The 20837-nt window shown below is 43.5% G+C and overlaps 1 protein-coding gene across 1 annotated transcript in view; it reads right to left on the bottom strand.

The window, feature by feature from the left end:
* Positions 1 to 20837, bottom strand: part of LOC103073473 (aldehyde oxidase 1) — an 81399-nt gene that overhangs the window by 10056 nt on the left and 50506 nt on the right. Inside the window, exons 21-29 of the mRNA XM_007469201.1 lie at positions 20411 to 20535; positions 18198 to 18331; positions 17078 to 17165; positions 12584 to 12670; positions 11548 to 11739; positions 9145 to 9372; positions 3651 to 3754; positions 1471 to 1591; positions 691 to 765 (exon numbers count right to left, since the gene is read on the bottom strand). Coding sequence (XP_007469263.1) covers positions 691 to 765; positions 1471 to 1591; positions 3651 to 3754; positions 9145 to 9372; positions 11548 to 11739; positions 12584 to 12670; positions 17078 to 17165; positions 18198 to 18331; positions 20411 to 20535 — 1154 coding nt within the window. The remainder of the gene's footprint in view (positions 1 to 690; positions 766 to 1470; positions 1592 to 3650; positions 3755 to 9144; positions 9373 to 11547; positions 11740 to 12583; positions 12671 to 17077; positions 17166 to 18197; positions 18332 to 20410; positions 20536 to 20837) is intronic.

Raw genomic sequence — 20837 nt, 5'->3', positions numbered from 1 at the left:
AATGGCAGGAATGATTTCTAAGCAAGACTCTCCAATGTTATTTCCTCCAGACCAGTGCTTTAATATGACTTGACATCCTAGAACTGTCAGCCTTCAGTGGGTATCCATTCCATACCACCTGGTACTTTAGAACCTGTTACTCTGAAAAGTTTCCTAGTTGACTTATGTGTCAATGTGTGTCTTTTCATCCAGTTAGATTTTAGGTAGATGAAATGAAGCAGTTGAATATTTCCATTCCATTTAGTGCCTACTACTTGCTGAATATACACCCAAATGGCTTGTTTTCCTCTGTCTAAAGAGTGCTTATATGATTTTTACTTTTATAAAAGGATTCTAGTGTTATCTTCCAATTTTAGGAACCCCCCAAAAAGAACAAATAGATGGACTGCTATTATCTAGAAAATACCTAGATTCCTTAGGAAGAAACATTAATTAATTCTTGATGAAAAACAAGAGTTCTGGACACAAGAACCATCTTTTCTCTAATAGAGAATTGTCCCAGATGTAGGAGTTCCTCCATCATGCTGTGATAATATTTCCACATGCCGAGAGCCGAAGGCTTCTACTGATCATGATGTAACTGCAGTACCTTTTAAATGTGCCCTTTCTACTGATATTTGATTCACACATCTCACTCTCCTCTCTCCTGTTTCTTCCTAACGTACAACACAAAGTAACAGTGGTTCTTACCCAGTCCTTCCAAGTGCCTCCAGGATTCTTGCTGATGATGGGTTCAAGGCGTTTTAGAAGAGTTTGACAAGCGTCCTAGGGATTATTTTTTAGTTAAAATTACGACCATAATGTCACAAGAACAACAATTTCAAAAACACAATATTATGTGCTGTTATATAGGCTTATTTAAGAGGCCCATGGTACATGGAGAAGGAAGACACCAACCCCGAAAGAGGTGGTGTGAAAGGTCTCATGGGGTTGGGGGTGAAGCATGAGCTGGCCTTAAAGACAGACCGCCTGGGATGGGGGCCTTGTAAGCCCTGCTAAGCGGTCAGGACTTAACAGAAAAACTGTTGATAAACCACCGGTCACTGTTTTTAAGCACAGCACGGTCAGATTTATTTTGTGGGAAAGCTTTCCCTGGCTGCAGGAAGCCAGAGTGAAAGGCAATGAAACTGGGGTGGACAGACAGAGCCTTGCGATGGCCCTGACAAGAGGCGCGAGTTTGAACCAAAGCAGCCGTGGTACTGCAACCTGGAACTGGAAAGAGACATTTCTGAGTAGAACTGATAGGGCTTGGGGACCAGTGAGCTGTCAGGAGTGAGGGAGAAAGGAGGTGGCATCTCCCGCTCGGGAGAGTGGCCAGTCCTGGCACTGACTGAGCCCCCGACTGGGGGAAGGCGCAGTTTTCCCCAAGAGGGTGTGGGAAGGAGACGAGAGCTGGGTTGATTTGCAACATCTTCTGAGCTCCAGCCTTGACGGGGTTCATGATTTGGGTGCCACTGCAACCATTTTTACCTTTACTGCCAACCCATTGAGATCGGCCACCACGGAACCTCCAGAGATGTTTGCATTAGGGACGGTTTCTGTGCTTGTTCCCCGAAGGTGGATGTTGGACAATGGCATCCTTAATTCACGACTGCCACCTGGATTTTGGAAGAGATCTTCTTTCACTTTTCTTTGGTTAGTCATAGACCCGTGCACTTAGCACATGATAGCATGTGTGTGGAACACCCCCATGCCCAACTGGAACAAGCAGCAGGACCACAAATTCTTCCAGCCACAAGAAGTTCCTCTTGTCTAAGACCCTGTAGCTAGTCTGGCCCCCCAGCCCTAAGCACACTTTCTTGTTCTTTGATGACTTTCTTTTGTGCAATAGCACCAGGAAGAGGAGGTGAGGCCCCAAGCTAAGGCAGGAAGAAATGTTTCATGTTTTCATCATCATGAAATCAGCACCTTCAAGGCCCCTCCTACCTCTGCACTCTGCAACGTTCTAGCAAATCTGACTTCATCAGAGAGGAGATGCCTTATGCACATTTCTGGAGATGCTCCAGGAAGAGAGCATTTCTGAGAAAGGACAATGGCTTTGTTAAAGCAGCTGCACCAACTGGAGATCCTAAAAGTACATGGTGCCAGTGCCACTGGCCAACATAAGGACTTAGCTGGCTGCTAGGTTCTACCTTTGTGTTTAATGATGGGGCAAAATCATAGTACTCATCTCAGCTGGTTCCACATTCTCTTTCCTGCTAGCAGTATGGCTTAGTTGAGTTTGTCCACAATTACGACAGGGGCATAAGGCATACAGAGCCCTCCCCATCACTGGCTTTCAGAAGACTGCCTACACAAAGTACATAGGCTTAGAACAGAAAGGTTTCTGGCAGCCCAATAAGGAAAACACGGAAGTCTCACCCCAGAAAGGGGGACAGGTATGACCACACAATTCTCAAGCGAGTGATAATATGAAATAAAACATATATTCAGCACCTCTATGATCAGAAAATGCAAATTAAAGCAATAATGAGATACTTTCCTCTATTAAATTATCTAAGATTTTTTTTTAAACAATCCATAACGTACAATGTTGGGTAGTGGTGTAATGTGATGGATACTTTCTGGAAAACAATTTGGTAACATGTGTCAAGTGACTTAAGATATATTCTGTGACCCAGTAATTCCATTCCTGGAATTTATTTTTTTAAAAATCGTTGGTGTGATCACAGGTTTATGGACAAAAATGTTCACTGAAGTGTTCAACAATTGGGGATGGCTAAATAAATTATACAGACATATACATGCAGCATTAAAAATCATGACTGTAAAGAATTCTTAATGACAGGAGGAAATGGTCACTCTATATAAGGACAGGTGAAAATCCAGGACATAAAATTATATAAACAGAATGCTAGTGATTTTTTGAAAAAGAAAAAAAGTCAAAATAGAGAGACCCCCAAAACAGTGATTATTGCTAAGTGGTAGAATTGTGCAGGGTTTTCTAAAATAATGTTTGCCTTTCAAATGTTTTATAATCTGTAATATTACAATAATTAGCAAAATAGAAACAGAGGCTAAAAGTTATTCTAAAATAATTGAGCGAAAAGAAAACTGGTAGTTTGTTTAGAAATATCAAATGTGTTTTATACTATCAGTTGTTCAGAGTCCTTACTATAAAAAGGGCAAGAGGGAGATGCAAGAGGGAAGAGATATGGGGACATATGTATATGTATAACTGATTCACTTTGTTATAAAGCAGAAACTAACACACCACTGTAAAGCAATTATACTCCAATAAAGATGTAAAAAAGTAAAAAAATAAATAAAAAATAAAAGGTTGGGGAACCCTAAAAAAAAAAAAAAGGGCAAGAAATAATGCAATACATCAGAATTTCTAAATCTTTTTATTGCCCAGCAAAGGTTCAAAAAAGACAACACATTCGTTAATATATCCAAAGGAAAGCAGCAAATGACCATACAACTTTCTTTAGCAGTAAGACAACCAGAGGCTATTCTACCACATTCTTTTAGCAGGGTCAGTTACAAAACTGGCTTGTTTACCCAGTTTCTGTGAAGAGCTTAGCAGTTGACGTAGTCAAAGCTAAAGTCTCCTATCCTTTATATTTTGGAACAGAAAATGTACACTCCAGGTTTCTCTCTCATACACATATCTACAAGCACACATCCGACTTAATCCAATTATCTGCATTCTTACCTGAATCATTTTAGTGTGGACCCCCTGCCCCATTTCAATTCCACCATGAGTCACCAGCACAGACCCATCTAGATAAATGTGAACCAGGGCAGCAGCCTAAACAAAAAAGATGAAAACAGTTGCCACGATCTTTTTGATTGACATTATCACATATCTTGTCAATTAGAAAACCTTTTCCCTGTAAAGTATCCCCTCCCTCCTTTACACATCTGCCAAAATAAACACAGACCCTTTCCCCATTGCCCTGAGAGCACTGAGCAGAACCAGGGCAAGGCCGGGACAGGTGCTGCCTCATGATCGTCCTACAAGAGGCCAGCTTGTCGCTGGATGGCTGTGAGTCTGGGGCAGGATTAGGCTGCTTACGCTACTATTTCCTCAGTAGAAAAGCTAAGCGCACTGGTACCTTCAAGGATCCCCCCTACCCAGGGTGGAACAATAATCTGGACTTGGGTTTTTTGGGGGAGAGGGTGTCATCAGTTTTAAATGCAAAGTTAAGTATAGTTAACTTTGTTAACTATAGTTTGGGGAATAGTTAACAATAGTTAACAATAGTTTGGGGAAGAAGGAAGACTTGTTTACATGAACACTTATCCCGATAGTTGTAGGTACGTTATAGAGAAGCAAAAATAAAAATCCAAATAAGATGGGGCAGATAGACATTACTTTTTTGCTGCAAAGTGAGCTAAGCCCACCCTCAATCATCTTGGCCCAGAGTTATAGGGCTTTAGAGTTCGAACAGAACTTAGAAGTAATCTTATCTAGCTGCACAGCTCCCACAGGAATACAGAAGGAACGAAACAGCTAACATAGAGTAAAAGGCTGTTGCGGTCAGAAACACCCAGGCTCTAAGCTAAGCATATTTTACAGTCAATAGGAATGTGCCTTCTTGCCAAGTCTGCTTGTGCTAAACTAGGGGGTATGGAGATGGGCCAGGAGACTGAGATATCCCAGGAGACTGCAGAAAACGTGAATGGCGTCTTTACTTTGAGTCTCCAGTATACGAGCAATATTAACAGCATATGGTCCTAGAGAAAAATGCTTCTACTGGTTCCACTGTGGTTCAGGGGGCCTCCAAGGCACACCTTTACTGCTGCTCAACTGCGAAGTGCCAGCCTCTTAGATGTAGTCTAGGCCAGCCAGGGGTCACTAAAAGCTATCGGCTAGGTATCTTAATATCTAAGCTTCTATGCAGAGTGGCATAATAATCTAGGATTTGTAAAGGCAGGTCTTCAGAAAATTCTGGTAACAAGCTAATTTCCATTTAATGAAGCTAAAATTTTTAAGCCTTGCTTTACTCACTTATAAACAACCCTGGTCAGAAGTGAAAGTCAAAGGAACTGCATGTCAATCACCAGATATGCCCAAGGAAACGAGTGCATTCCTAGATCGATTCTTTGCCCCCAGCAGGACCTTTAGAGCCACCTGCGGGCCATGGACCACACTTGGAGAGCTGCCTCTTTACTGGCATCCAAAGGTTCACACTACTCTAGCAAATGACAAGCAGAAGCCTCTAGCATTCCAAATCAGGCACTTTGACAGTGAAAATGGGCTCTATTTACCTGGTCAGCTGGTATAAACTAGGGATGTATTGAGAAAATGGGGACATAGGAGCACTTTCTCTGAGGACAAAGGCACATACACTCACAGCCCAAGGGAGAATCTTAGAACCTTAGGAAAGGCATCGTTGCCATAATAATCATATCCAAGTGCCTTGGGGAGATCCAGCAGAGCATGTTTTACTGTATGTTGACATATCAGTCCTGGAAACACTGTCTTATGCTCCTGGTCATTTATTCTCTAAACAATAAAGATAAGGAGTGATACCCTCTACAGAGCACCCGGGGCGGGCTGCCCAGGGTTTATGCACCAGACGGCAGGGGATGCCAGCTGCAGCGGCTGCTCCTGGACTCCATTCTATGGCACCTCTTTGTACTCTGCTGGAATGTAAGCCCCCTGAAAGGGAAGTCCATGTCCTAAGGCATCCTTTGCAAAGCAACATAGTAACTCATGAGTAGTAAGTACTCAATAAAAGTTTGATAACTGAATTGGCAACAGCATAGCCATTTAATCTGTTCCTTAAGCTTGTAGACACTATATTTGGCCTCCTTGGCTCTGCCAGCAATTCAGAAGTTGCCTGTGGGTGAAATGCGTAGCTGGCACATGTGATTGAACTACAAGTACAGTGGATTGTGCATTTCATCACGTGTGACCCCGCTGGCAGCAGCGCTCTGCCTGTGTGTCCAGGGCAGCATTTCTGTCCGAGACTGCTGAGTAACTTGTCTCATGTGCTGCTGCAGTCTTCTTGGGCCACTTAAAATGTCGAATTCGGTTCAGTTAAGTGGCACCACCGGATGGCTCATTGTTAGCGCCAGAAAAGATAATTCTGCAAAGCTGCATCTGCGAAATCAGCACAACTGGCACGTGGGAACAGATAGTTCTCCAATATAAACTTGGAACTTAGTCTGTGAAATTTAAGTTCTCAAGCAATGACTGCTGGTGTTGGTGAGACATGAGCTTTGACCCAACAGATTCCCAAAATGTCTCAGCCATTCAAACATTTGAGTTCCTCTTCTGTGCCAGGTGCCGTATGAAGGCACTGGGAATACAGAGGTTCATTAGATACTGTGCGCACTTCAGTGCTCTGTCTAGGAATTAAACATAATGCAGGTGAGGCATGTTTGACACCCTCAGCTGTTGGGAGCACAGTCCTGAAGTCAAGTCCTTGTTCTACCACTCACTAGTTGGATGTCCTTCCGTAGGAGAGCGGACCTCTGTGGGCTTCAGCTCCCCCTTCTATGAAACAGAATCACACCAGCCAACAGAGGGGAGATAGGGCTTAAATCAAGTGGGAAATTGCAAATCACCCAGCCTAGGGCCGTAGACACAGAAGGTGCTCTAGTTCCCCCCTCTATCTGGTTTGCTTCAGAACAGAGGCTTTCAGCGTATGGCTTCCAGAAAGCAGCCTGAGTGATCTCAAACTCCTCAGTTCAACTCTGCAATTCAGCCCTAAGCAAATGTTTTAAGCACAGAGGCTGGTTTACAGGGAAGGATGGGAGGGGATGGTGGTGGTGGGGAGAGCTTCTCAGGAGCCTTTGAGAATGAATTTGTGCTGCTGGCTGTTGTCTAGTTTCTTCCCAGCTGAGCTGAATCCCACCTCTGTTCCCCCTAGAAGGTGCTATGGGGAAGCAGCTTGATGTAGCTGACAAAGCACAGCTTCTGGAGCCTCTGAGACCTGAGTTCTAGCACCGGCCCCGCCTCTCACCAGCTGTGGGACTTTGGACAAGTTACTTAAGCTCTCTGAGCCTCAGTTTCTCATCATTAACATAAGGTTACAAATCTTATAGGTTGCCCTGAGGGCTGAATGAGATAAAATCTAAAAGAACTTACAACATAGTAGGTGCTCAGTAATTATCATTAATTTTTATCTACTTTTTGAGAAATTTCTGATGAGGGAAATGGGACACACCTAGTCTCCTGTGGAGGCCAGGTATTAAGTAATGGCAACCATTGAATAGAGACAGCCTGCCATGTCTACCCACAGCCTAACGCCCCCAAATTTCCAGAAGATTCATATACAATGGAAATTGTTTTCTGCATGATCCTGGTCGGTGTACTCAAGGACAGATGGCCCAGACTGACCTCTTTGCTGGCCGCTGGCTAATCAGTTTGCCCCAAAACTATATACAAAGAGTCACTGCTCGCTAACCCTTTCCTAGGGATAGTTTTCCCCCTTCCTTTCCTTTTTAATAACCTTGTTTTTGCCTTTATTCCTCAACCACAGCCTCTTGACTCTCTCATCTGAGTAAATTGCAGGCAGATGACTAAACAACATCTGTGCTGTTTTGCCATCGTAAACAGGAGAGGCATAGGAAGGCTGCACTCAGATCACCACTGTGCTGTTATATGCCCCTCTGCGTTAACCCACCTACAATCAAAGCTGCATGAAAACGTTCTGGTGATTTCATCGAGGCTGAGTCAGGATAGATGGGTGAATGATGGGTGTGGAAATGGGGGAAGGGCCTTCCTGCCTGCTTTTCCTGGCCTCCCCATCACACGGCCTACACACTAGTGCTCTTCACGGCCCCACCCCCACTTACCCCTATTCTGCCAGCGCTCAAAACACACACCTGCCGTACCTTCTTCACGGTTCAGCCAAAGGCGTGAACTCTGTGAAGGGGAGTGACTACAGTTTTGAGGGCTCTGCCACCTCATCCACATGTATGTATAGATACACATACGGACAAGTCAGAACATAGGGAACAGGGTTCCCACGTCTCTGCTGTACAATGAGTGACAATAAAGACCACCAGCTGTCCGGGGTAAGTTCCACTCAAGAATGAAGAGGTGGAACCTGCAAGTGAGGTTTAGCAACCGAGCAGGGAATTCATTTAATCAATTAAAGAAAGTAAACAACAAGAATAGATTTTCAGGACTTCCCTGGTGGTGCAGTGGTTAAGAATCCGCCTGCCGATGCAGGGGACACGGGTTCGAGCCCTGGGCTGGGAAGATCCCACATGCCGCGGAGCAGCTAAGCCCGTGCACCATAACTACTGAGCCCATGTGCTGCAACTACTGAAGCCTATGCACCTAGAGCCCGTGCTCCGCAACAAGAGAAGCCACCGCAATGAGAAGCCTGCGCACCGCAACAGAGTAGCCTCCACTCGCCCTAACTAGAGAAAACCCAGGTGCAGCAACAGGACCCAACACAGTCAAAAATAAATAAATAAATTTATTAAAAAAAAAAAAAAAGAAGAGATTTTCAGTCCTCCCCGTGATACCTTTAACGGCTATAAAGTGAAAAAAAACTTCTATGATTGTTTGAAAGGATATTTAAATGATTTATTTTTCTGGATGTAATTTTCCCCAGCCCACCAAAAATGGGAGGAGCACCAAGTGCCTTGCAGCTTCTTGTTACTATTCCATTTCCTGTTTCTATCTCACAGAATCAGGGCCGCTGAAGAGGATTCTTGGGGGTCATTGGTCCCCACCCTTATTTATTACTTAAGTGATATGGGCCCACAGTGAGCTAATTCAGCTGTTCAATTCCAAGGCCAGGAATAGGTGCTGGGTCTCCCAATTTCCCAGCAAGAATGCTTGTCACCAACCCTGGGGAAGTGGGCAAAGTAGCTCTTGTCTCCTCTGGAGAAAAACTAGTTGGACGGAGCACATCTTTGGGGAAGTTGGACAATTAGATATTGCAACCATATGGCTAATCCACCTTAATAGAAAGTTTCCTCAACAACTTTTTTTTTTTTTTTCAATACCCGGGCTTCTCACTGTTGCGGCCTCTCCCATTACGGAGCACAGGCTCCGGACACACAGGCTCAGCGGCCATGGCTCACGGGCCCAGCCGCTCCGCGGCATGTGGGATCTTCCTGGACCGGGGCACGAACCCGTGTCCCCTGCATCGGCAGGCGGACTCTCAACCACCGCGCCACCAGGGAAGCCCCTCAACAACTTTTGATTTGTCTGTTTGGAGAACTTACCTGACCGGCAGCAACTGATCCAAGGCCGACAGGAAACTTCAGGGGGACCATTGCCAGCCCCTTCTTCTTCCAGCAGTTCTCCGAGTTGAATTTTTCTACGGCTGCTTTCCTTAGGGCGTAGGAAGACATGGCCATGCATTCTTTCCAACACTGGATCAGGTTCTTGGCATTAACCTCTTGTTTGTAGGGTGCTTGATCAATTTCCTTATACATGTTTATCGTGCGGACCTACAAAAGAGAAGGACATCAAAAGGGTTGGTGGGGCACTAGGCAGACAGTCTCTCCCACCCACCATCCTCCTAGTCAAATTCTGCTCATCATAGAAAACCCAAACTGAGTTCAATCTACTCCTTGCTGAAGTCTTTCCCAACACATAACATCTTCCTCTTCCTCTACTCAGAGCCTCTATCAAATGTGTTAGCACTTATATGCCTTCGATGCTGCTCTCGTGTAAGTTCAGAGGAAGGACTCCTTTCCTCATATTTCTTATATAACTCAACAGTGCAGTCCAGGTACACTGTGGACTCTTAATTCCAGTTGTACTTGTGAGTATCTGTTGAAAGGTAATGCTGAATTTAATTCCAGGCTACATGATCCGTGTGATTTCAATTTTCAGATGCTGAGGCAAGAGAAGACCACTCACTTCCAAACAGGAAACTATGAAAGTTTGTTTAAATATAGCCCATAACTAGGATGAAAAGCCCATTAAGTGATTCTATCCTAGGATGTCTGAAGCAGAGTAGAATTCTTCCTGAATTCCCAGAAATTGGTGACGAAGGCACCCAGCTGAGAACAAAAGGTCAAGTACTTCACATTCTCAGCTGAGAAAACTCTCAGCAGTTGAAGCCAGCCCTCTCCCCAAGCTGACAGGGGTCATTACAGACATATCTTCTTCCCATCTCCCCCTCCAAAAAGTCCCAGATCATTATAAAAGGATGACTGGAAATTAGTGAGCTGTGCCATTTTGGGGAAGGTGTTTTTTTTGTTGTTTTCGGGGGGTTTTAAAAAATATTTATTTATTTATTTGGCTATGCTGGGTCTTAGTTGTGGCACACGGGATCTTTAGTTGCAGCACGCGGGATCTTTAGTTGCGGCATGTGGCACCTAGTTCCCTGACCAGGGATCAAACCCAGACACCCTCCATTGGGAGTGTGGATCTTAACCACTGGACCACCAGGGAAATCCCTGCTGTGGTATTTTTTGTTTTTTGTTTTTTTTGTGGTACGTGGGACTCTCACTGTTGTGGCCTCTCCCGTTGTGGAGCACAGGCTCCAGATGCGCAGGCTCAGCGGCCATGGCTCAGGGGGCCCAGCTGCTCCGCGGCATGTGGCATCTTCCCGGACTGGGGCACGAACCCATGTCCCCTGCATCGGCAGGTGGACTCTCAACCACTGCGCCTCCAGGGAAGCCCCCTGCTGTGGTGTTTTGAAGGATGGCTACTCTCTCCTCCATCTTCTCTGGGGATGAAGGGAGGTCATTAGCTGATCCTCCTCCTAGTGGTACCAATGTGACAGCACATCTGGGAAAGAGGCCATGGTGAGACAGCCAGGAAGGGAGGGGCAAGGGCCCCCCCCTCAAGTTCAAGAGACATAAAGATGATGGCTCCTGCCTATGGTCACAAATTCTAGTGCTGGCGGGGGAAGGAGGTAGATGAATCAGGGACTGGGGCTTTCCATGGATGGCTGCAGCATGGGGCCAAGAGGCGTGGGCTTCAGGGGATGCTGCGTGAGGGGCCAGCTGAGGGTCAGTTGGAGATTTAATGCTTGCAGGGGACTGTCGATTTCTGACAGGGCTGGCAGAAATGGAGCCCAGAGACAACATACTTGAAAAGTGGCTTCATCTAACCAAGAAGAGGACAGAGAGCTTGCTGGGAGAAGTCAGCTGGGGAGATGCTGTCTGTTTTCCCTGGTCCTCATGGGAGGGAGAAGGGGGCAGAGGGCACACCTTCTGCCTACCCTAACTCTACTCCAGGATCCTGGGAAGGGAACCGAGCTTGTTAATGAATGAAACTGGGACCAAGACTTAGAGAACAGAAAGGAGGCCATTTTAGTAACTGAAATGACTCAGATGACAGCTCCCTAAGATGTTAAGGAAGCAGAGGAAAGAAGGGTTTGACAGAACTTATTAGTAGCAGTTATACTTCTAACCCATGGAGACTTCTCACTAACAGTGAATCCAGAGCTCACTTCTCAGTACCCTCTGCCCCAGGATTTTTGAGGAGCCCGAGTAAGACAGGGACCCCTGAACTCTGGAGTCCTGCTCTGTATTAACTAGTTAGCGGGGTTATCTCCGGCAAATCATGTAGCCCCTATGGACCACAAATTCCTCAACACGAAGACTCCCAGTGGCCCTCCCACCTCTACAATTCACTATCTTTTGTCTGTGAAACTAATTCAGTTTTACCTTCTCAGGAGACAACCTGCATTTGGCTGCAACTTCCGTGATACAGGATTCGGTGATCAGCCCTGTCTGAGGAAAGCCAAACCCTCGCAAAGCCGTGTTGGACGGAAGGTTGGTTCTGCACGCCCACGCCCGACAGCGCAGGTTGGGAAACTTGTAGGCATTTTCCATTTTCAGAAGTCCCATCTCTATCATCTGGGGAAAAAATCCAGAGTTGATGTGATGAGCGCTCATCCTTCTGCACCTGTTTTACCATCCTGAGACTTCGGACCAAAATCAGGCCAGAAATGACCTACGTCACATCAAACATGCTAACCTTGACCCATGTCTCAAATTAAATGCATTTTTACTGTAAAATGATTTTTAAAGATTTGAATAATTTTTTTTGAAATCATTACTTTTACATTTTCACATTTGGGCTAATGCATTTTTCCCCAGGTTTTAAAAATTTCCAGAAGCCTTTGAAGCATTCATAGGCCCTCTCAGTCTACAGAATGTAGACTCTCTCTCTCAGTTTACAGAATAAAATATCCTGAAAAACAGGAAAAAAAATGTTGGTATTTGGCCTAATGCATTTGTTCTCAACCAGGGGCAATTTTCCCCTCTTCCTTCCTGGGACATTTGCCAATGTCTGGAGATATTTTGGGTTGTTAGGTCTGGAGGGTAGCTGCGCCACTGACACATACTGAATAGAAGCCAATGATACTGAGGGACATCTTATAGTGCACAGGGCAGCCCTACAGCAAAGAATTATCCACTTCAAAACATGAGTGGGGTCAAGGTGAAGGTCTAATGCTTGCATCTGGAAAAAGAGCTCTAAGTTTGGGAAACACGGAGATAACACACAGATGCAGACTTAGCCAGTATCTCTGGGCTCACCCTGGGGGCACCAGTAAGTAACATGAGTCTACTTCCTCCCTGCATAGCGAATCTTTACGCTTTTATAATTAAATATTATTTAACTACTGAACATTTTTCTGAATTAAATAATTTTACGTAACACTTTCCAGAATGTGAATTTACTCATTAAAACACTTACAAGTAATGACTCATCCAGGGAGGCACCTCCATTGCTATAATGCTCCACATCCAGGGCCAAGATTCTGCCATCATTCATGAATCCAGCCTGGGGAAAGAGAATGGACCTCTGATACTGGTTCTGGGGACCAAGTCTCTCTAAAGTTTACTCTGTCACTTGTGAACCCTCTACATATAGATGAAAAATTTTATGACATTAGATTTGACAATTTCTTGGATAAGACACCAAAAGCATAAGCAACAAAAGAAAAAATAGATAAATTGGACTATATCAAAATTTAAAACTTCCCAGTATCAAAGGATACAATCAACAGAGTGAAAAGGCAATCCAGAGAATGGGAGAAAATATTTGCACACCATATATCTGATAAGGGGTTAATATCTGGGATGTATAAAGAACTCCTACAACTCAACAACAAAAAGCCACAAACAACCTGATTAAAAAGTAGACAAAGGACTTGAACAGACACTTCTCCAATGAAAATATACAAAATGGGTAACAAGCACATGAAAAGATGCTCAGCAACACTAATAATTAGGGAAATGCCAATCAAAACCATAGATACCACCTCACATCCATTAGAATAGCTACTATAGCAAAAAAAAAAAAAAAACCCAAAAATAGAAACAAAACAATAAGTGTTGGTGCAGATGTGGAGAAACTGGAACCCTTGTGCACTCTTGGTGGGAAGGTAAAACAGTGCAGCTGGGTATCCAAAGGAAGGATCTCAGGGAGATATATGTATACCTATGTTCACAGCAGCATTATTCACAAGGGGTAGAAGCAACTCAAGTGTCCATTAATAAATGAGTGGAGAAACAAAACATGGCATATACATATGATGGAATATTATTCAGCCAAAAAAAAGGAAGGAAAAAATTCTGACACATGCTACAACATGGATGAACTTGTGGACATTATGCTAAGTGAAATAAGTCAGTCACAAAAGGACCAACACTGTATGGTTCTATTTATGTGAGGCACCCAAAGTAGTCAAATGCACAAAGACAGACAGTAGAATGGTGGTTTCCTGGGGCTGTTGGGAGAGGAAGGAATGGGGAGTTATTGCTTAACGGGTACAGAGTTTCAGTTTTGCAAGGTGAAAAGAATTCCAGAGATGGATGGTGATGACTGCACAACAATGTGTCTGTACTTAATAATGCCACTGAACTGTACACTTAAAAATGGTTAAGATAGTAAATTTTATGTTATGTGTATTTTACCACAAATAAAAATAATAACAATAAAAAAGGAAGGATAGAGAAAGATATAAAAGCAAAACAAACACACAAAAAAATGCTCCTGTTTAATCTGTCACTACTGTTCAATCTTTTTTCTCCTCCTAAAGCAAATCAACTGCATATTTCTTGACCTCTTATTCTCGCCATAAGTTCTTGAATTCTGACTCCCATCCTCATATTTCCACCAAAACCTTTTCCCCTAAAGCCAGTGATCTTCTAATCTCCAAATCTGGTGGCCTGCACATAATGGACTCTGCACATTTTTCTCATAGGGCCCAATTTCATCACAATTCTCAGCAGCATTTTGTGTTGCTGGAGGTCTTTTAAATAAATATCTTCCTTGCTTTTAAGATGTATTCAATATTTCTGAGCTTATTAAAGTTCATTTTGGGAATTCCCTGGTGATCCAGTGGTTAGGACTCTGTGCTTTCATTGCCGGGGCCCGGGTTCAATCCCTGATCGGGGAACTAAGATCCTGCAAGCCATGTGGCGTAGCCAAAAAAATAATAATAATAATAAAAGTAAAGTTTATTTTAATGATTTTTGTTGACTGGAACCAAATTCAAACCGAAGTCAAGGGCATGAACTATGAATTCAGCAGTTTAAGTCTGAAACCTGGTTCTGCCACTTAACCCACTCTGTGATCTCGGGCAAGTCATATAACCTCTCTGACTATCTGTGACCTGGCAATAAGTAACGTAATACAGGGAAAATCATAAGCCAGTGACTGAAACCTAGCAAGTATCCTAAATAATACTACTGTAAATATTATTAATATCATCTTCTGTCCTCATACTACCCTCCATCAGAACACATTATTTTCTCAAGGTTTTAATCATCACTACGCTGACGGTTTCTGTAACTTATAATCCAGTCTTTTCAATAAAGTCCCATATCGATGAAGGACATTTCCACTTTTAAATGTCCCACTGTCACTTCTTCTCCAAACACACAAATAAACTCATTCCTGTCCGTCTAGACTGTTTCCTCCTTCCAACTTGGCTCTTTCTATCAGAAACCTCCAAGGCACGTTTGTGGTTTTTATTCTCCATTATATTTTGCTAAGTTTGTCATCGAATTCTATTTTATTTTATAATAGCTCTTGGACCCATCTCTTTTTCTACATCTTCCTATCGTAGCCAGACCCCAACTGCTTCATGTCTGAAAGCATCAGCTGCCTCCAGGTGGTCTGCGTCCTCCCTCCTCGCTAGGCCGTCCTGCCCAGTGCCATCATACTCTCCCCCTCAAAGCGCCCATGTTTGGTTATGACACTTGACTGGTCAAGCATTTACTCAGTCTCACTGTATCTTATGAGATCAAGTTTAACCCCCCATCCTGGGATTCTCAGGCCACTCTGAGTCTGGCATCACCTAACCCAACCCATCTTATTTCCCATTACTTTCCAGTAAGCGCTCTGTGCTCTAATTCCCCTTCTCTCCTTACTCCTGCCCCTATCAAACAGGTCACATGTATCCCACCTCTGCATTTATGCTGCTACTATTCCCCCCACCTGGTATGCCTTCTTTCTGCCAATCCATTCTTGAAGGTCATTTACATTTCACCTTCTCTAAGAAGTTTCCTGTACACACTCCAACTCATATTCATCTCTCCCCATAGTTTTACTATGTGCATCTCCTCCTTTAACCTGAGATTATTATGTTTTCATAATGACTTCATATGTATAAGTCTTATTTCCCCTTCAACGGCTAAAATGTGGCCTCCTTCAGGACAAAGTTTGCTCTAATAAATCTATGTTGCACTAAACCCAATTCAAAATATAGCTTAGGGTGAATGTAAGTTGAAATAGATACATTCGTTATCTTCTAACAACATGTATGCAGGTACACCAGTTGTGGTAGAAACGATGTGATGTGTTCAACAAATCCTGTTGTCTTTCATCCTGGGCATGCAGGAAGACTACATTTCCCATGCCCCCTTGCAGTTAGGTGGCAAAGTGCTAGCCAATAATGTGTCGATTAAAGCAAGGACCACCACTTCCAGGTCTGGTGCTCAAAACATCTCCCACACAACCCTCTTCTCCCTCTCTTCCCTTCCCTTCCCTTGTCTGCTGCCCTCTGCAGAAAATCCAGTGGAGGACAAAGAGTCTTTAGGGCAGTGCTAACCAATGGAACTTCCTGTGATGATGGCAATATTCTCTATTTGCATGTCCTATATGGCAGCCACTAGCCAGAGGTGATTATTGAGCACCTGAAATATAGTTAATGCAACTGTGGAACTGAATTGTTTTTTTTTTTTTTTTTTTGCGGTCCCCGGGCCTCTCACCGCCGTGGCCTCTCCCGTTGCAGAGCACAGGCTCCGGACGCACAGGCTCAGCGGCCATGGCTCACAGGCCCAGCCGCTCCGTGGCATGTGGGATCTTCCTGGACCGGTGCACAAACCCGCGTCCCCTGCATCAGCAGGCGGACTCTCAACCACTGCGCCACCAGGGAAGCCCTGGAACTGAATTTTAACTTTCATTTAACTTAGTAGATTTAAATTTAAATAGCCGTATGTGCCTAGTGGCTTCCATATTCAACAGTGCGGTCTGAGGGGAGGATGGTGGTGTTACTAGATGGAAAAAGCTTGAGTCCATGAGTGATTCTGTGTAGCAGGGTTCTCTCCTGTTCTCTGCCCTCCTCCCACCCTCCTCTGATTACACTGGGCTGTTACTTGAGCAAGAATTAACACAAAAAAGGTCTAAGTCCCAGAGAGTTTTTAGTTGTTCGAGCAGTTAGCCCATTCTGACAAGTAAACATTTCTTATAAAGCAAAAGAATACTTATTTTCTGCTACAGAAACTTTTCTAGGAATTAGGAATTTCTGGTACAGAGTTTTACCAAAATACCTCTGACATATTGATAAATGAGGAAGCTGTTGGCAAGCATTTGCAATTTCGCATAACATTATTATTACAGAAATTATTCTGTTTTTACCTCCCACGTATAAAACTGTGGGAATAGTGTGGTTATCAGATCCACTTTCATGGACGTATGTATATACTCACGTGTTTTTCAGCTATGCGCTCTGTAGCAGCCAATACCAGTTCATACTTTTACCACAAACTGGTATCTTTGAGGAAAGCAGAAAAGCTTCACTGAACCAGCCAGTAATCAGTTAGCACAAGGAAGAGAAAGTGTGATGCACAATTTGTTGATTTGCTCACTGTAATTCCCCAGTAGAGAGTAGCCAGATGCTGCCCTCTGCATTTCTGTAATGTTATATTTACAACATAAATCCCCCATCCTTCTACTCACTTTATACTTTCCAAGGTAAGGGTGGCGGCCTCCAGTTATTAACATGTCTTCTCCTCGTTCCAGAATGCAGCGGACTGCACGACCATGCCTAAAACAGGAAAAGAGAAAAAAAAAATTGGGAGAGGTAAACTCTTTAACCTAACAGGTATTATCTAGGGTTTATGTAACTCCTAGTGAGAGCCTGGTGGCGTCCACACACACTGCAGAACAGCAGAGTGACTCCCTGAGCCCAGGCTGTGCTGCTCTCAGGCATACACCAGTGACCTCCTCTTCCTTTGGGTCAGGGCACAGTGCCTGGCACTCACTACTTATGCAAGGGCCCAAGGCTCCGGGGTATTGCTTTGGGGTTATTTCCCACTGTGATAATCACCTCCATGATAGGCAAACAGTCCCAAGGCCACATTATAGCTGGTTACAAATGGAGGAACTCAAGTGGTGTCTGACTGCCAAGTATTCCCTGATAGGACAGGTCTGGAATGAAGGTCTTTTTGTGTCATGGGGCAGAGGAACTGACATACATTACTTAGCAAAGAAATTAAGCCTCCTAGGTGTGTCTGTTCCAAAAACAATTTCCTATGGTTATATTCTGACACCCTTAAAGGAAAATGGTACTATAAGTAAAGGTTAGCATAACAGAAGCAAATTTTCCATTTAAATTAAGGGGGAAAAATATACACACACACACACACACAACTTTTGAGATACACATTTATATCTATCTATATGTATATAAACCTTTTGAGATATGTATAGGTGTAGATATATAGATAGATATGTCTACCTCAAAAGATTGAACTGACCTATGTAGATATACAGGTGCTAAGGACAAGTAACCCCACCCTTTCAGGATCTGCTTCTGTCTACTCTCCAGGTATTATATATTTTACTGTGGTTTTTACTCTTTTCAGTAATTGATTCTCATTTTTGTTTTTATAGTATGTAGTTTGACAATATAAAATAAAGAAGTTGTAATATGCTGGCAGCTTGTTTGTATATTTGTATATTATATGTGATTTTAAATAACCTTGACCCAGATTCTTCCTCCTTAACTGCAATACTGAAAATATTCAATGTGACCTCACTTTATTTTTAGTCTACTTAACAGATTTTCTCCACTTACTTGTTTGCAGCAAATGCGGTGATGGCTGCCATGATGCCAGTTTTCATCACCTTCCCCCCGAAAGCCCCGCCAACACGCTTTACATGACACATGACCTTGTTAGCTGGGAGCTTCAAGGTTGAAGCAACTATGTCCTGCAAATGATAACAGTTCTCATTAATCTGACCCATCTGCAGCAAGGGAGTGGGAATAGTCCTTACACATTTTGATTCCTTAATGTTGTACATGATACACAAATTGCGTGGTTATACTAAATAAAGGGATGATTTCCAGTAACCTAAGCATGCATCCATGCTGATCTCTGTAGTATTCAGCTGTAATGACAGCACCAAAACTATCATTAATATTAAGTAGTCCTTCCAATATCAATGAGATATTTTTGTGATAATAAAATTAAAAAAAATTTTTTCCCCATGAACTACACCCAAGGTATCCTTTTCAGACTAACCGCTAGGGATATGTTTCCTGCAGCAGTGCGATTTCATGGCCTTCCAAGCCTCTCTCAGACTGGGTCGTTTCCCTGAACACCACTGTCTCCACTGGAGAACGAGCACTCCTCACCCTCCATTCGGATTCAGTTGGCTGGTGGGTCTTCCCTGGATGTAGGCCTTGCTCTTCCTTGCCATCCTAATGTTTGAGGTCATTAAGTCTTTTTTGTTGTTGTTGTTATAAATTTATTTATTTATTTGTTCTTACTTTTATTTTTTTATTTTTGGCTGCGTTGGGTCATTGTTGCTGCACGCGGGCTTTCTCTAGTTGTGGCGCGCGAGGCACGGGGCTTGCTCTTCGTTGCGGTGCTTGGGCTTCTCATTGTGGTGGCTTCTCTTGTTGCAGAGCACGGGCTCAGTAGGTGCGCAGGCTCAGTAGTTGTGGCATGCGGGCTCTAGAGCGCAGGCTCAGTAGTTGTGGTGCACGGGCTTAGTTGCTCTGTGGCATGTGGGATCTTCCTGGACCAGGGCTTGAAGACATGTCCACTGCATTGGCAGGTGGATTCTTAACCACTGCGCAACCAGGGAAGTCCAGGTCATTAGGTCTTAATAACTCATTTTTATACGTGGGGAGCCCAAGAGGAATGAAGTGATGGGACCAATGTCACACAGGGAGTGAGAGGCACAACAGGAATGGAATGGAATTCGCCTGATCCTTCTTAGTGTTCCACCTTCCAAGAGGCCTCATTCTCCACATTCCCACAATCCTACTTGCTCTGGTAATGACACTGGCTCCTTGTGACCTACTGAATCAAGACCCCAGTGTTTGTTCCCCTTACTTTCACCCTGATGCTTAAACTAGCCACCCCAGGCACATCCAGCTTGGGCAGTCTTCATACTATTCCTCCTTCTTTACACACATGCTGCCTGGCATATAGGACACAGGCAAAAAGTGTTTGCAGAAGCGACAAGTGAATGAATAAATGAACGAATGAGTGGCATTTGATCGTGGTGTGGAACTCCCTGGAAATGGCTTCTCCTCTCACCATCTAGGCAAACCTCATTCCCACAGTAAATCCCAGCTTAAGACTTCATATTCATGACACTTCCTGGATGATTCCCGGGCTTCACAAACCTCCATTCCCTTAATTCTTCCACCTATGTAAATTCTGACTTTGCTGGTTGCATTCTGCCCAATACTATTTCCTAATTGCTTCATGTGAGTTAGGTGACTGTAAGTTTTGGAGGGCAGGCCTTCCTTTGTTAAATTTTTGGGTTTTTTTTCCAGTTTTATTGAGCAATAATTGACATACATCACTGTATAAGTTTAAGGTACACAGCATGATGGTTTGATTTACATATATTGATTACCACAATAGGTCTAGTTAACATCCACCATCTCATATAGATACAATTAAAAGAAAAAAATTTCTCCTTGTGACAAGAACTCTTAGGATCTGTTTCTTAACAACTTTCACACATAATACAGCAGTGTTGACTATAGTCATCATTTCTTTCGTGTTCTTAACAGTGCCAAGAGTATAGAAAAAGAGACCGGCTAATCCCATAACTGATTTTAAAGTTACAGATCCACAAAAAGAAGGCCATTACTTTCATAATACTATCTTAAAAGTTTTAAAGTTGTATGGTTATTAATACCCACATGGATATGGCTATTAGTATTCCAAACTCCTTCAGTTTCTAAAATGTCCTAAATTGTTCTTGGTATGTCTTGTTGACAGAAACCACTTAGCCATGTCCCCTGCATAATGGTCCCCACATTACCTGTATGTATTTGGGAAACTGTGTGGACACGTAGACATCAACTTCTTGATCCTCTCCTTTGGGAACAACAAGCATGCTTTGGGTTTCCATATAAAAATGTTCTTGACCTCCCATGTGTATTTCACCTGTTAGAGGAAAATATTCCAGAATCAAGGAGGCAGTCAGATAGGACAGGTAGCACCCCTCAGGTGTTATCTCATTACAGAGAAATTCTGACAGTGCTTCTGCTGGGGCAGTGGGTTACATTTCCATTTTGTTCTTTTGTATCTTCTGTTTCTTTGCTGAGATTTTCTATTTTTTTTCATTTGTTCCAAGTGTTTATGTATTCCAAACATAACAATATTTAGCTTTTATTATACATGCATATTTGAAGTAGAGTTCTGCAGGGGAATGTGTCATGTCTGCCAGCAGGGTAGGTCTCAGAGTG

This window comes from Lipotes vexillifer, unplaced genomic scaffold, assembly GCF_000442215.2.
Source record: "Lipotes vexillifer unplaced genomic scaffold, Lipotes_vexillifer_v1.1 scaffold648, whole genome shotgun sequence".
Lineage (NCBI taxonomy): Eukaryota > Metazoa > Chordata > Mammalia > Artiodactyla > Lipotidae > Lipotes > Lipotes vexillifer.
This window is presented reverse-complemented; position numbering and strand designations above follow the sequence as displayed.